The following is a 15,492-nucleotide window of genomic DNA, read 5'->3' as shown; positions in this document are numbered from 1 at the left end:
TATTAATACAATAAATACATACCATTGTCATTCTCACATTCTTTGATACGAACTCTCCCGTGGTCTTACGTTTATGTGTTTCAATAAACACATTCTTGTATGGCACAATGCCTCCTTTTTCTGCTTCCTGCGAAGTGAAATGATAAAAGATTTAGTTAACAGGTTTGCAACAATACTTATAAAATTGACAATATATATATTGATGAGTTACCATTTTCTTCAGGTGGCGGGCAAAAGTCTTAGATTCACCTGTGTGTAGATGGGCTTCGGGCATTTTCGTTCAATTTTGTGCAGCCTTCCCTGAGCGATTTTGAAATGCATCCCCCACCCACTTGTCGCACATTCCCTCCCAATAATCTCTTCTGATAGTAATAGGGTCATGGCCCTTCCACTGTAGTGGATCATCTATTCCGCCAGATGCTTTTTTTGCTGCAGTCTTTATATTGTGCAACATGTCTGCAAATCGATTGACAGTCACTTTATGCCATACCTTCCTTGCATCATGTTCCTCCATCATAGTCGGGAAGCGATTCGAAGCCTATATATATTTTCAGAAAGTTAGTAGACATGACTATAACAAAAAATTAAATATGAAACATATTAACTATGACAAACAACTGTATACCGTGAATGAGGACCACAATCTGTCTATCACCTCTTTTGGATACTTTTTCCATTGAGCGTCCGGTCCTGGTAGATATTGAAGAAGTGAATTCCTAATATCACGTACTACAACTTGTGACTCAAACCTCATGCTGCACATGAATTGGTAAACAGTAAATATCAATATACAATATTTATAAGATATGCAATAAGTGAAAATGAAATACTTACGGTCGATTATCGATATACACTATTCAAATGAGTCTTCTTGTGCCGAACTGAGAAGACTCTGCATCCTGTGTTAGCTCCTGACTTGTATGATCAACTGGTGTAGGTGGGTCATGTACAGACGAAACATCATCTGTAAAAAAATATGTTAGAAATTCTCAGAATGCGCATTTCAACTAATCAAGCATCCAATTAGTTAAATGATATACCTATCAAAGGAGCCCGTGAAGATAAAGGCTGAGCCTGACTACTACTGGATGAACGACCACCGTAAGCTCCACAAACCATATTCTAACAAATAAAAAATATCATGCAATACATTCAAATTGTTTTAAATCATTCACATCAATGTAATACATTTCAATACATTCAAATAATTCAAATCAAGTATTGCAATACATTCAGAATCAATCTCAAAACCTTGATTTAGAATTGAAAATCAAGACTCAATCTTTAGATAGAACTTTGAAGATTTTGAAAAATAAAGGATAAACTTGATTTGAAGCTTGAGTTTTGAAATCAGAAGATGAATCAGGAATTTCAAAGTTAAATTAAACTTTGAAACTTGATCTGAAAAGCTAAATTGAATTTGAAATTGGAAATAAAAATGAATTTGAATTTTTTCAAAGTTAAATTGAACTTTGAAGTTGGGTTTGGATTGAGTTTGGAATATAGGAGTGAATTTGAATTTTCAAAGTCAAATGGGACCTTGAAATTGAATTTTGAATTTTGAAATGAGATAGAAAGATGAATTAAAATAGAAATTAAAGTTTGATTTGAGAAATGAAGAAGATATTTGAAAATATTCTAAAAAATCACTTGGATTTTGAATTTTTTTTTGAAAATATGATATAATTCTATCCTAGATGATTAATGGATTAAAAGAATTTAAAATTAGATTTTGAAAAGCGTATTTCATTTTTTAAATGAATTGAAATAAGATTGAAGATATAATACATTTCTAACTATGGTCATAAAATGTATTATATAATAATCGTATTTAAATTCAAGTGAAGAATAAAACATATTTTGGTGCCTTTATAGGATTTAAAATGAAATTAACTCTCAATATATCTTGACTATGACCATTGATATATGTTTTGAGTTAATTTTAAGTTAAACTCTGATAAAGGGAGAAAATATTTGGAAAATATGATGATTTTTGAAAAGCGATCCAGTGTTATTCCATAAAAGATGAAAATCCTATGTTTTGTTCACACCTTGACTATGTCTATTGATGCAAATCGTCAACTTAGGATTTAATCACCTTTTATTAGAATGGTGCACGTGTCATTCGTGTTTCCATTCATGAAATTTTTGGAATAAAGAAGAAAAATGGTATGAAACAAACATTTCTAAAAAAATATACATGCTCATACATTCTAATCTAGGACTAAAATGTAAAGAATTCTCATTAGATCTAACTATTATATTATTAAAATTTTAGATTTGAAATGAGAGAATCCTAATCTAGAAAAAAAACTTGATACATTATATCTTTTCTGCAAAACAGGGTTAGCATAAGGCAAAGCACATAATATGAAAAAGGAAAGCAAATGGACTATTTTGGAACTAGAATGTATGTTATATGTGCTCATAGAAACGTAAATATAATGTAATATGTAGGGGATTCAATGATATGAGGTAAAATGTCAAATAAGATGCTATGGAAAATGCGAAATGGGGGAGCACTACAGTGGCTATGCAGATGCATCATTATTGTGAAACTATGTAGTGCAGGGAAGGTGAAGCCTAAATGTAATAGCTAATGACACACTAATGTTGTATGCAAGAACGCAAGCGAATGGTGGTGACAAGATATTACTATAGGTAGCCTATTAGTGCAAAGTGTTGAAAATATGAGCTGTTGGGGTATGATATTGTGAAGGTGAGATACAATACAAAGATTTATATCATGTGCAGGTGAAATGGATGCTGGATACAGTAGCAGTGAGGGGTTGCTGCAATTACAACAAAAAAGTGTATGAGTGAAGGCCAGTAATGCTATTCGGAGTGCTTCCAGTCAGCACATCACAATGGTCCTAACTGACACATTGATTATATATGACACATCAACTTTAACAACAGTTAGTCTGTAACTTACCTTTATCAGCGACAACTTAATAGGCAACAACTCAATTGCCTATGCTAGTAAATTGTCTTTACAGCAGCAGGACATATCTCCAGCAATTGCAACTCGATTTGCAGAAATTGATGGCATACAACATGTTGACATATTTCTTTTAAAAGGCAGCAACATAGGGGTTCTTATATCATCAATCATGGACTTAACATAGCCAGTCAGTGGAGCTGGAAGGCAAATGCAATGTATGAGATGTTGCAATTGACCTGGTAGTGCTATATACAAAAGGGTAAGTGTGGCCAGAGTTGCTCATGTGAAACAAGTGGGAAAGTGAGTGTGGGTATGGTGCCAAAGATTAGCAAAAGTGATGCTCAGCCAAACAGGATAAATCAGAAACTATAGCCAAGACATCCAATCTTAGCTCAACAAATCCTAATTTTACCGCAAATTAGAAACATGAACAAGGCATTCAATTCTCATGGCACCTACCTTTCTAGTCTCTTGATGTAGCAAGTGGGCCACTAGAATGTCAACTTTCTTTGTTCTGGTTAACACCAGAATCAGTTTAGTGTGGGGAAGGGAATCTAAAAGGGTATGGATTCATTACCCGACCAATACATGAGGCATTTTGGCTCAAGCTTATAATGATGAGGGCGTTTAATTAATAAGACAATAGCCTTCATATGTTAACATCCATGGAGAAATAGGTGAACGGCGTCAAATCAGCCACAGGACTCTATCACATGCAAGATGATGAAATGAAACTACTGCTAGAAAGCAAAATATTATGTAGGTATTGCTAAACTAAACATCATGCATTGCATACAGAGAATGTAATAAAACGTGAGCATAGAAAATTAATGGGCTTACCTGGAAATCAGAACACTGGATGCAGTGATGCAATGCGTATGTAATAAAAATAAAAAATGCAGATGAGAGAGGGGGAATGATGCGACGAAGTACGAATCTGAATGAAAATGCAGGTATATGAACCATAACAGCCAGTACACAGAAACATGGACATGACTAAAAGAAGAAATAAAGGGGCAAAATGTAATGCATAGACAATACTAATAGAAAATGAAAAAGAATAGGCATAGGAATACGATGCAATATCTAGATGCAGAAGGCTAAATCATATAATTGTGCGATCATGGCTGAAGATATCCAAATGAAAATAACATGGCTGGTGATACTAATGCCAACAAAATGGAAATGAGCAGGATGAGGCGATTGAAGTGAACATCATACAACAACAAACGAGAACTCAGAAAATAAGAAAGAAGAGTGCTAAATGAGATGCTACATTTGACTTACCATTGCAGAGAAGCATACAAAATTGTAATAAAAAAAAAGAACAAATACTGAGCATCAAACCGCAGAGAATAAAACAATGAGGCAGGGAGGGTCGCCCCCCTACCGGAAAAAACAAAACGCTGCAGGGGGTCGCCCCCCCCCTGTCGGAAAAAACAAATGAGGCAGGGGGGCGACCCCGTGCCCGAATAAAACAAAGAGGCAGGGGCTGCCGAAAAAAAAAAGTGGTAGGGGGTGACCCTCTGCCGGAAAAGCAGGGGGGCCTGCCGGAAAAGCAGGGGGGCGACCCTCTGCCCGAATAAAACAACGAGGCGGGGGGTCGCCCCTCTGCCAGAACAAACAAAATGCAGCAGGGGGTCGCCCCCTCTGTCGGAAAAAACAAATAAGGCAAGGGGGCGACCCCCTTCCAGAAAAAATAAAAGGGGCAGGCGCCCCCCCTGCCAGAAAAAAAAGAGGGATTTACCTGGGAGACGTCGGGCTGGGAGCGACAGACCGCGGGGCGATGGGCGGGCGGGAGAGACGAAACAGGAAAGAGAAAAAGGGCTATGATTAGGGATTTACGGGAAAATTAGCGACAGATTTGGCGACAACCTAATTCCATCGCAACACCATCGTAAATTTACATGACCAGTTAGCGACGAAAGATTTTAGTCGCTAACTTCGTCGTTACGTAGCGACGGAAAAACTTCCGTCGACAAATCCGTGTCTAACGGTCGCGTGTGTTGTGACTTAGCGACAAATTAGTTTCTCTCGCTAATCTGCCGCAACGTTGCGACGGAAAAAATTCATTGCCAATATCCGTCGCTAATTGACAATTTTCTTGTAATGTAAAGAATGTGGTGAAGTGCATTCATACTATGCACCTAAAAGACATAGGCAATCCATTGAAAATAAGATGAGAGAGAATAGTTTACGGTGGTTTGGACATATTCGGCGAAGGCCTAATGATGCTCCAATTAGAAGGATGGAGAAATGGGAAAATATATTAGTTAAAAAAGGTCGGGGTAGGCCTAGGAAGACATGGATGGAGGTGATAGGAAAGGATATGAATGCTTTGAACCTCACCAAGGACATGGCATTGGATAGAAATGATTGGAGGAGAAGGATTCATGTGGAAGACCCAGAATGATTTTCTTTTTTGGTTCATATCGCCGACCCCAATTATTTTGGGATGAAGGCGTAGTAGTTGTTGTTGTTGTTGTATAATGAGTAATCCTAAATGTTAAAAAAGAAAAATAGAGCATTCTTGAGCAAATAATTAACAGATAACCTTTTGTGAAACCAGGTAAAAGGGGACTTTGTTAGAGTAGGTATCTTCTGCTATGGTTTGTTATATTTTTCTTGTAAAGATTGACCTTCTAGTTCCTCAAAGACAATTATTATGATATGTATAACTGAGTATTTTGAAAATGACTAGTATTCAGTATCGGTTGATCCTATTAAGTTCTTTTTCTATTCTGTCTGAATGGAAGATTTCTTTTATTTTTATGTGCAAAGAGTGTTGTGGATTCTGGGGCTCATTGTGCGACCAATTCACTACACATAATGAACTGGTCAAGTTTCGGAAAACCAGTTTCTGCAAAGATTATTGATCTGGTATGTGCTTTTCAGTTTCAATAACTCTTGATTATAATAACATCATACTTGATGAATAATTCAGACCGGTGGACTCAAATATCCCTGTGTGATATATGACCTATTAAGTTTAACATACAGAATATATAATTTAAGTGTAATATATAGATATATATTCTATGTATAAAAAACATAAAATATTTTTACATGACTTAGCTCATGTTCGGCTCATCTCAATTTGGGACAAGCTCAACTCAGTTAAACATAGCACGAGCTCGGTAGTGGAACGGAAGATCGATGATCCATCCGAACCCGCCCCATTTGGAGTGGGGATGGAGGACATGAAACGGGGAATGGACCGGGGATGGACATAAAAATCAAAACCTGTGCGGGGATAGATGCAGGGATGAACTTACTCTTGCCCCCCCCCCCCCACACACACACACACCCACCTCAACCTGCTTTGCCCGAAATCATGAAGAGAGAAAACAATGATCAATGAGGGTAAAACAGGTAAAGGGAAGTATATATATATATATATATATATATATATATATATATATATATATATATATATATATATATATATATATATTTTTTTTTTTTTTTGAAAGGCAAGCTGGGGTTAGGCAGACCCCTAATCCCAAATACAAGGTGACTTGCACTAGCTGCTCCTACCAGACGAGCAGAACCCCGTTGGTAAAGGAAAGTATATTTACCAAAGGTAAAACTGGTATAGTTTTAAATTTACTGAAACTGCACGTAGATGGTACTCACTTTTGGCACCATTCATTGTTTTGGCCGATATGTATTTTGACGTTTTTGTCAAAAAAGAAATCAAACTAGAAGCGTCAAATTTTAAACAAAACAAAAATTTGCTTCATTTGCTCTTCATTTTAATACTCCTCTTTTTTTCTTATAAGTTTTTACCCATTTCTCAGATGTGCATGTAGGGGTGTCAACAGGTCAGGTTTGCCCATACCTGACCCAGAACAAACCCTATAGGGTCAAGGTATGGTGATAAATAATAAGACCCAATTAAGACTCGGGTCCGGACTCAAAGGTCTGATTAATACATGGATTCAGGTATAGTTTGCAAAATTTTATACCAGACCCGGACCTGGACCCGACTCGAGTTTCAATTAAGACCTCCAATTTTTAATGTAAAAAAAAAATTATTATTTTATTGGGTATGGTCGAGGTCTAGTTCATATAGTTTTATCGGGTCCGGGTATGGTTTCTCTCATAATGGACCCAATTAAACCCAGTTCATGACCCGATACCATAAATGAAAATCGGGCCCAAGCCTGGTTCTACCTAAGTCTGAACCAAACCCGACCCGTTGACACCCCTATTTACATGCCAAACTGCTCTACCTTAGTCTCCATGCGTTCAATTCATGCGCCACATCAACAAGATTTCTTTAGTAAGAAGAATAAGCTCAGGCATGTTTCTATTTGATAATTATGATTTCAGATTTTTCTAAAAGTTTTCTTTCAAAAAAAAAGTTTTCTATTTTTTTGTATTTTTTAGAATTTCTTTGTGAATTCTTTAAAATTTTATACAAAATTTCTATTTTTTTCTTGAGAAATATGTGGCCAATTTGCTGCTCAAAATATGTCAAATATGACCACTTGTTTTTTGTTGACAATTTTACCCTTATATCGCGTAACAAATTAGATGCCTTGGTAATGTAACCTAAAAGAATCAGGCACCATGTAATTGTTGCCTGAAAAAAATAGGCACCATGCCAGTTGTTGCCTGAAAAAATCAGGTGCCATTTAAGTTGTTGGCTGAAAAATCAAACGCTTAAATTTCTAGGTGACAGAGCAAAAGTGTCAAGTAAACAATAAATTGGCCATGTCCATTATTTTTTTTAACTTGCTGTTAGCAATGGTAATTCCAATAAAAGCTATGGCCATCTATGTCATTATCAGTTAAATTTATTAGCTATACTCATGGTTAAAGGTGGAATAGCTTTCAGTAGAGCTGCACAACAAGCCGACCTAGCTCGACCTTGGTTCGGTTAAACCCGACTTGGACTCGTCTGAGTAAGTAAATGAGCCGAGCTTGTTCAGGCATTTAAGCTTGACGAAGTTCGATTAACCCAATTAAGCTCGTCTAATTGTGTCAATTGGCGACTAATTTTAAGATATGTATTATTTTTGTTGACTTTTTATCATAAATCCTAAGTGGGTATCCTGTATGAGAGAGGTCTTGGGTTCAAATCCTAACCTCTTTGCAATTGTTTTTTTCTAATTGTAAGTTAATGCGGCTCGAGCCAAGCTGAGCCAGGCTCAAACTCTAGCAGAGTTTGTACACAACTTTTCAAGCTCGGCTCAATCCTAACCGAGCTTTTTGAGCCTGAGCTTGGCTCGAGCCCAGTTCGTGTGCACCCCTAGCTGTCAGGGTATGAATTTAGATTACTGAACATAAAACTAGGTATAATTTTGAATTATGAATATTTTTATGTATGACTTTGAATTATCAAAAGAAGATAGGTATGTTTAGGAAAAAAAAAGTGTATAGATACACAACCATGATCCCTTGATGCTGTGAGCCTGTGACTGCTGAGTTGGAAGAGTGGATAAGAAAACAAAGGCTCATCTATCTCTTGTTGGCCATTGAGAATCAAATGAAATGAGGTGTTGGTTGGTTGGCTGTGGTGGCTACACACCACCGCCACCACCCTCTGCCCTTACAGCCATTAGTTGGTTCTAGTCTACTGACCCCCCCTCTCTCTCTCTCACACACACACACACAGACACACACATACAGGAAATGGCGACAGTGCACTCGTATGCCCTCTCTTCTCCAATTTCAAATTGTTCCAAACACCAACGATCACTTTCTGGTAACACCCATGTTCTTTTTCCCCTTATTCTGATAATCATATAGACATTTTAGTATTTGTGTATTCACAGGATTGGTGTTGTGTTATAATTAGCCTTTCTAGATATAAAAAATTGTTTTTGTAGCGAGTCGTCTCAATCTCTCTCTTTCTTCTAATTCTTTCTTCTTCTGCCCTTTTGCATTTTTTCTCATTCGTAATGTGTCCATATCATAGTATTTGCAGTGGGTTTCGTCTCAGTCTCTCTTTTAATTCTTTCTTATTCTCCCCTTTTGCATTCTTTTCTCATTCACAATGTGCCCATATTGTAATATCCTCAGTCTGTAATGTGTCCATATTATAGTATTGCAGTGACTTTCGTCTCAGACTCTTTCTTTTAATTCTTTCTTTTTCTCCCCTCTAGCATTCTTTTCTCATTCGCATTATGCCCATATTGTAATATCCACTTCTAAAAAAAGCATATTGTAATATCCTCATTTAATGGAACAGTTGGGAATCCTTACCGTAAAGAACAAGGAGGGAAGATTTGTTTTCTGTGAATCATTAAGAAAATTTATTTTTTTTAGGTATGTACCTGTAGTTCGTCACCAAAATTTTGAAGTGGGTATGTTTTAGTCAAAATTTAAGCATGCCATTGAGTAAAATGATTGTTTTTTCAATAGCTTGATGATTCCCCACTTGGTTGTTAGTTGTAATTAAATCCCAATATAGTTGCTTCAGGTTTTTATGTTGACCTCTGTCTTGGAAACCATATTGCTTTATGTTTATTATCTTCTAGTATCTGTTTGAAAGTATTGTAATCATCTAGAATTTTTAATGTGTACGTACATGGTTGAGCTGATATTTATGTCTGAATATCAATAATTTTTGTCATCTTTTTCCACCTTGTGTTATTATGTTATATAATGAGAATGAGTCTTTTTCAATAAAGGATCACATTTTCACCCAATTTCCTTTTCTCATGTGAATTTAAATGAAAATTTGTTATATTTTCTGATCTACCGATTTTTTAGTATCAGGACACAATTTTTTTTGCTAAACAGAATCTTTTCTCAAATAAATATAAATATATATATAAAATATGTATATGTATGTATGTATGATAGGTATCGTAGATGTGTCCAACATTTTGTATTGACTTTAATTTGTTAACTGATCAGGCTTAATTTCTTCGCCATGGGCTTGTGTTTGTCAAAGTACGCGATCATCATTCAACGGACAAAGCTTGCAGCTTTCTCTCTCAAAACCAATCCCCAGAAAAGAAGTCTCTGTTTATTCCAGGCCACTCATAGTGGCAGTCAAGCCAACAATTCAGTTCATTCAAGGCACTGACGAGCAGACAGTACCAGATGTTAGACTAACGAAGTCTAAAGATGGTACAAACGGTGTGGCAACATTCATATTTGATCAACCATCCGTCTTTGATTCATCGAGTGAACTCGGTGAAATAACGGGTTTCTACATGATCGATGAGGAAGGAGTTCTGCAATCAGTCGATGTGAGTGCCAAATTCATCAATGGGAAACCTTCGGGAATAGAAGCAAAGTATGTGATGAGAAGTCCAAGAGATTGGGACAGATTTATGAGATTTATGGAGCGATACGGGAATGCAAATGGGTTGCAGTTTGTCAAGAAATGAGTGCATAGACTGTCTTCCAGTATTCAGTTTTTCTGTAATTTGTAGTGACAACATGTCACTGGTTTTCTGCACAATCTACTCTTACAGTTTCTTCTGCTTGTCATCTTCCTTGAGCTTGGTCATGTTCATGAAAGGTCCACCAACCATCATTGTCCTCTGTTTTCCATTTCAACTTAAAAGAGTTTGATCAAATTAGTTAAACATGTGTATTTCAGATCATAGCGTTTCTCAACCGACATCACGACACACAACAGGATATGAATCAACATGGTAATCAAGATTAACAGTTGATTGAAACATGAACAGGGAGCAAACATGTCGAGTTCCGCAATATACTAAAATCCAAACACATGCAAATAAACAAACAGATGCAATGAACATAATATAAACAACAGAAACATGTTAATATTATGTAATAGGCTAAGGCGTACGAAAGTACTCACCTTAGAGAAAATTCGCCCCCACATACTGTGCAAATAGGGTCCGGCGTCCTTCCCCCAGGATACAATGGCCTCGACAATCCTGATCGGTGCACTCCGATGGTAGATCGTCCTCCGAAAACAACCTCTCGGAACCACTATTGCAGAAAATCCTTTCCGAAAAAACTTAAGAGAACGAGAAAGAGAGAGCAGCAGCAGAGAGAGAGAAAACCAAGAGAGAGAGAGAGAGAGTCGAGCAACTTTCCTCTGTGTATTCGTAACCCCAGCCCTAACCTCGTTTTATAACCCACGAACGATTACAAAACGTGGAAGAGACCCGTTACGGAATAAGAGGGGTCATGACCCGTTAACAAATTTATCCGTTATCCATTTCTCATAACCCATAATCTGATCCAAATAAAAACAGAAAATCGGGTCTAAAAGATCAATGGACTCTGATTGGATATGACCCTAAAAGGCCAATTACCTGAACCCAAACCCGGCCCGGCCCAACGGGCGGGTGCGCATGCGCGAGCGTGTGTGTGTGTGGTAGTCATCCCAACCCCTTGTTCTTTAGAACAAGTGTTAGAGTCTCCATATAGGTTATAAAGCCCATAACATTCTTGAAACTCTTCAATATGGGACTATTCCACATCATCAAGTCCAAACACACTCCAAAAAAAGTGGTCCCTAATGTTTTTCATTATTTGGATTCCCTTATCTTTCCTTCCTACATCCAACATTTTCCCATAAATTTATAGAATGAAAACAGGAGAAAACTAAGATGCAAGATAGAGTAATCTGCAACAGGACATCATGCTTTCAGTAATGATACCTTCTGGTTTGAACAACTACCTTAGTTGACTAACTTTACCCCCACAGGAACGAAGTGAACTAAAATCTTGAACTTGAACCTTTGGTGTAGGAGTGTCCATTAGCAACAACACGATAAAGGTTCTGGTTGTAATCTTTAGGGGTGGTGCGTTAAATGTCATATGCCTGAATCCTGTTTCATGAGTGACTTTAGGAATAACTCAATTCCTTAAACTGCGGTCACATAGTCACACTCACATAGGTGGGCTTCTCCAGAGATGCACTGCTGACATCTCGCCTAGAAGGCTTTAAACCTATTTAAAGTTTTAACTCTTCCTTAATATGCAGTTAAAGCACCTTTCCAGAGTAATCAGGGGAACAAACACAGATACATAGTATCACATTAATAAGGTGTTATCCAGTTCACCCTACAACTTGCTATTACCACATTGAACCTACTTTGTGGGATCTTCACTCAGATAGGATGGGTTGCTACTGTAGATGAACTATTGATGGGTTTCAGTCTCGTCCCCTCTCTAGATTTCAGGACTAATGACTTATCTAGTCCTTTCATCAATGGATCAACTGTGTTATTTTTGGATCCAACATAGTCCACAACAACCACTAACTGAGACATCAGTTCTCTTACATATTTTATTCTGACTTGAATGTGTCTTCTCTGCTTTTGATTATATTTTGTGCTTTTGATCTTTACAATTATAGCCATATTGTCACAATGCATTGATATAATAGGAATTAGTTTTCTCATTAAAGAAATTTTCTCAAAAAGTCCCTTTAACCACTCAGCTTTCATTCTTGTGATATCTAAAGCACAAAGCTCAGCCTCAAAAGTAGACCATGACAAAATGGTCTGCTTTACTGATCTCTAGACGACTGCGCTGCCACCCAAGATAAATACATACCCTGTCACGCCATAACCCTCAGAGTTCATGGCTATCCAGCTTGCATCACTATATCCCTCATGTATGGCAGATAATCTCTTATAATGCAAACTCAAGAAAATAGTTTATTTCAGGTATCTAAGTACCCTGTCCAATGCCTTCCAATGAGTGCAATTTGGACAACTTGTGTATCTACTTAATTTTGTCACGGAGAACAAAATATCCGGTCACGTGCAATTTACAAGATACATCAAACTTCCAATAATCTGGGAATACCTTAATTGAGACATAAGGACACCAGTCGTATTCTTATGGAGAAGAATAAAATGGTCATATAGAGTTGCTACAAATCTTCTTTGGTTATAGCCAAATTTCTCAAGTACTTTCTCAACAAACTGAGATTGAGAAATGACTATTCCTTCAGCTGAAAGAGTCAGCTTTAAGCCTAAGGTCACATTTGCAACACCCATATCCTTCATGTCAAATTTACTACTAAGAAACGACTTAGTCTCATTTACAATTCCCATGTTGGAACCAAATAATAGAATATCATTTACATACAGATATAAAATAATACAACCATCATATTTAACTTTGCAATAAACACATTTATCAGATTCATTGACAACAAAACCAAATGATAAAATAATATTATCAAACTTCTCATGCCATTGTTTAGGGGCTTGTTTTAGTCCATATAATGACTTAACAAGTCTACAAACTTTATTTTCATTACCAAGAGCCACACAACCCTCAGGTTGATCCATATAGATATCTTTTTCAAGATCGCTATGTAAAAAGGCAGTCTTCACGTCCATTTGATGGACCGAGAGATCATAAATGGAAGACAATGCAATAAGCACCCTAATGGTGGCCATCCGAGTAACCGGAGAATATGTGTCAAAATAATTTATTCCCTCATTTTGTTTGAACTCCTTGGGAATCAGTCTCGCCTTGTATTTATCAATAAATCCATCTGATTTCAACTTCTTTTTAAAGATCCACTTGCACCCAATAGTGGAACTACAACGAGGGAGGTCAACCAGTTCCCAAGTGCCATTAGAGACAATGGAGTTCATTTCACTCTTTATGGTTTCTTTTCAATGCCTTGCTTCAGGTGAAACCATTGCATCTCGAAAAGTGGGAGGATCATCCTCGATAAGGTAAGTGATATAATCACTTCCCAAATCCTTGGTAATTCGTGGTCTCTTGCTCCTTCTTGGTTCAATCACTTTCTCAGACTCAATTGGTCTAGGGTGGAAACAAGATGGCTCAACCCCCACATTTGTCATCATTTCCACATGTTCGAGAATGAAACCAAAAGTTGAAGGTATATCTAAAGAAGAAAGATTCTAAGGTACACAAACTTTCATGAAAAATACATTCTCAAAGAATGTAGCTTTTCAAAGCTCAACAATAGAGTTTACATCTATGTCAGATATCTCAGACTTAATTACTAAAAACTTATAGGCATAATTATTCTCTACATAACTCAAAAAGATTGTATCTACGGTTTTAGGACCCAGCTTATTCCTGTTGTGCTCTGGGACAAATACCTTTGCAAAGCACCCCCACACTTTAAGGTATTTCAAGTTAGATTTTCTATTTCTCCAGAGTTCAAAAGGGCTACTGTCCTTATGCTTCTGAGGAACTCTATTTAGAATATGGCAAACAGTATTCAGAGCATCCCCCCACATATAGATAGGCAATCAAGAATTCTCTAGTAGAGTATTTATCATATTAGTTAGGGTTTTATTCTTTCTTTCTGTAATCCCATTAGATTGAGGAGAATATGGAGCAGTAAACTCATGAACTATGCCAACAGATTTGTAATATTCATCGAGTTTGTTAGAGGTATATTCTCTCCCTCTATCAGACCTCAATCTTTTAAGTTTTCTACCAGTTTGTGTTTCTGCTTTATTCTTAAAAATAAGAAACTTATCAAATGCTTTATCTTTTGATTTTAGTAGATACACATAACAGTATTTAGTGTCATCATCTATAAAAGTGATAAAATATTTTTTCTGATTTCTGGTTAACACTCCATTAAACTCACAAATATCTGTGTGCACCAGATCCAATATTTCAGAATCTCTAACAATCGTATGAAATAGTTTCCTACATTATTTTGCTTGTACACAAATTTCACATTTTTTAGTTTTATCTATGGAATGCTCAGGAATCATCTTCAAGTTCATCATGCGTTTTACAAAATTAAAATTCACATGACCCAATCTATTATACCACAAATCAGATGATTCTATGTTATAAGCAACATTAGATAACGAATCAAAAGAAACATCATTCTCTAATTTATCACTGCAAACATTTTCAACATAAAGTTTAAATAAACCATCATCTAAATACCCATTGCCAATAAAGGTTCCAGAATAAAAAATAACGATTTTATTACATTTAAAGTTAAATTCATAACCCTCTCTAACAAGACATGAACCACTTAAAATGTTTCTTCTAACTATAAGCACATGGTGCACTCTATGTAAAGATATAACTCGTCTTGAAGGAAACTTCAGATTCATACATCCAATCCCTAATACCTTTACAGTCGTTGAATTGCCCACAGTCACGGATCTGCCTACAGCAGCCTAGTATGAGACAAAGACAAACTTATCAGTACAAATGTGCACATTAGCCCCAGTGTCAACCAGCCACTCAGTCGGCTCATAAACATGATAGATTTGTGGGTTAACAGAAACATACCCAATACTGGTCTCAACAACCTCACTCACCATATTGACTTGAGGCATTTCATCTATGGTCTTATGAGCCTTGGCCTTCTTGGAAGGACATTCCTTAGCCCAGTGCCCAACCTGTCTATAGTTCCAGTACGGTTTGTTATTTGTCTTCTTCTGGATTTTGGCCTTAGATTTAAATTGGTTTTTCATTGCAGATTTCGGTTTTTGTCCTTTGCCTGTAAAAGATCTGGTCATCATGTTCACTTTAGGTTGTTCAGTTGGCATCACAACCTGTTTTTGACTCCTATGCTCTTCTTCAATGACTATGGCTACCATAAGATCATCTAGAGAGATCTTTCCTCTACGGTG

General features: G+C 36.7%; 1 protein-coding gene across 1 annotated transcript; it reads left to right on the top strand.

Annotated features, from left to right (window-relative positions):
- Positions 1-8,453: 8,453 nt before the first annotated feature.
- LOC149845533 (photosystem II reaction center PSB28 protein, chloroplastic-like) lies at positions 8,454-10,494 on the top strand. The gene is made up of 2 exons (XM_089997659.1): positions 8,454-8,657; positions 9,815-10,494. Exons 1-2 carry the CDS (start codon positions 8,585-8,587, stop codon positions 10,291-10,293), a joined length of 552 nt encoding a protein of 183 aa, XP_089853785.1. The 5' UTR covers positions 8,454-8,584; the 3' UTR covers positions 10,294-10,494.
- Positions 10,495-15,492: the final 4,998 nt, after the last annotated feature.

The sequence above is a fragment of the Nuphar pumila genome, chromosome 2, assembly GCF_984573655.1.
Source record: "Nuphar pumila chromosome 2, dmNupPumi1.hap1.1, whole genome shotgun sequence".
Classification (NCBI taxonomy): Eukaryota; Viridiplantae; Streptophyta; class Magnoliopsida; order Nymphaeales; family Nymphaeaceae; genus Nuphar; species Nuphar pumila.
Note: the sequence above shows the minus strand (reverse complement) of the source record. Positions and strands in the feature narration are given on the sequence as shown.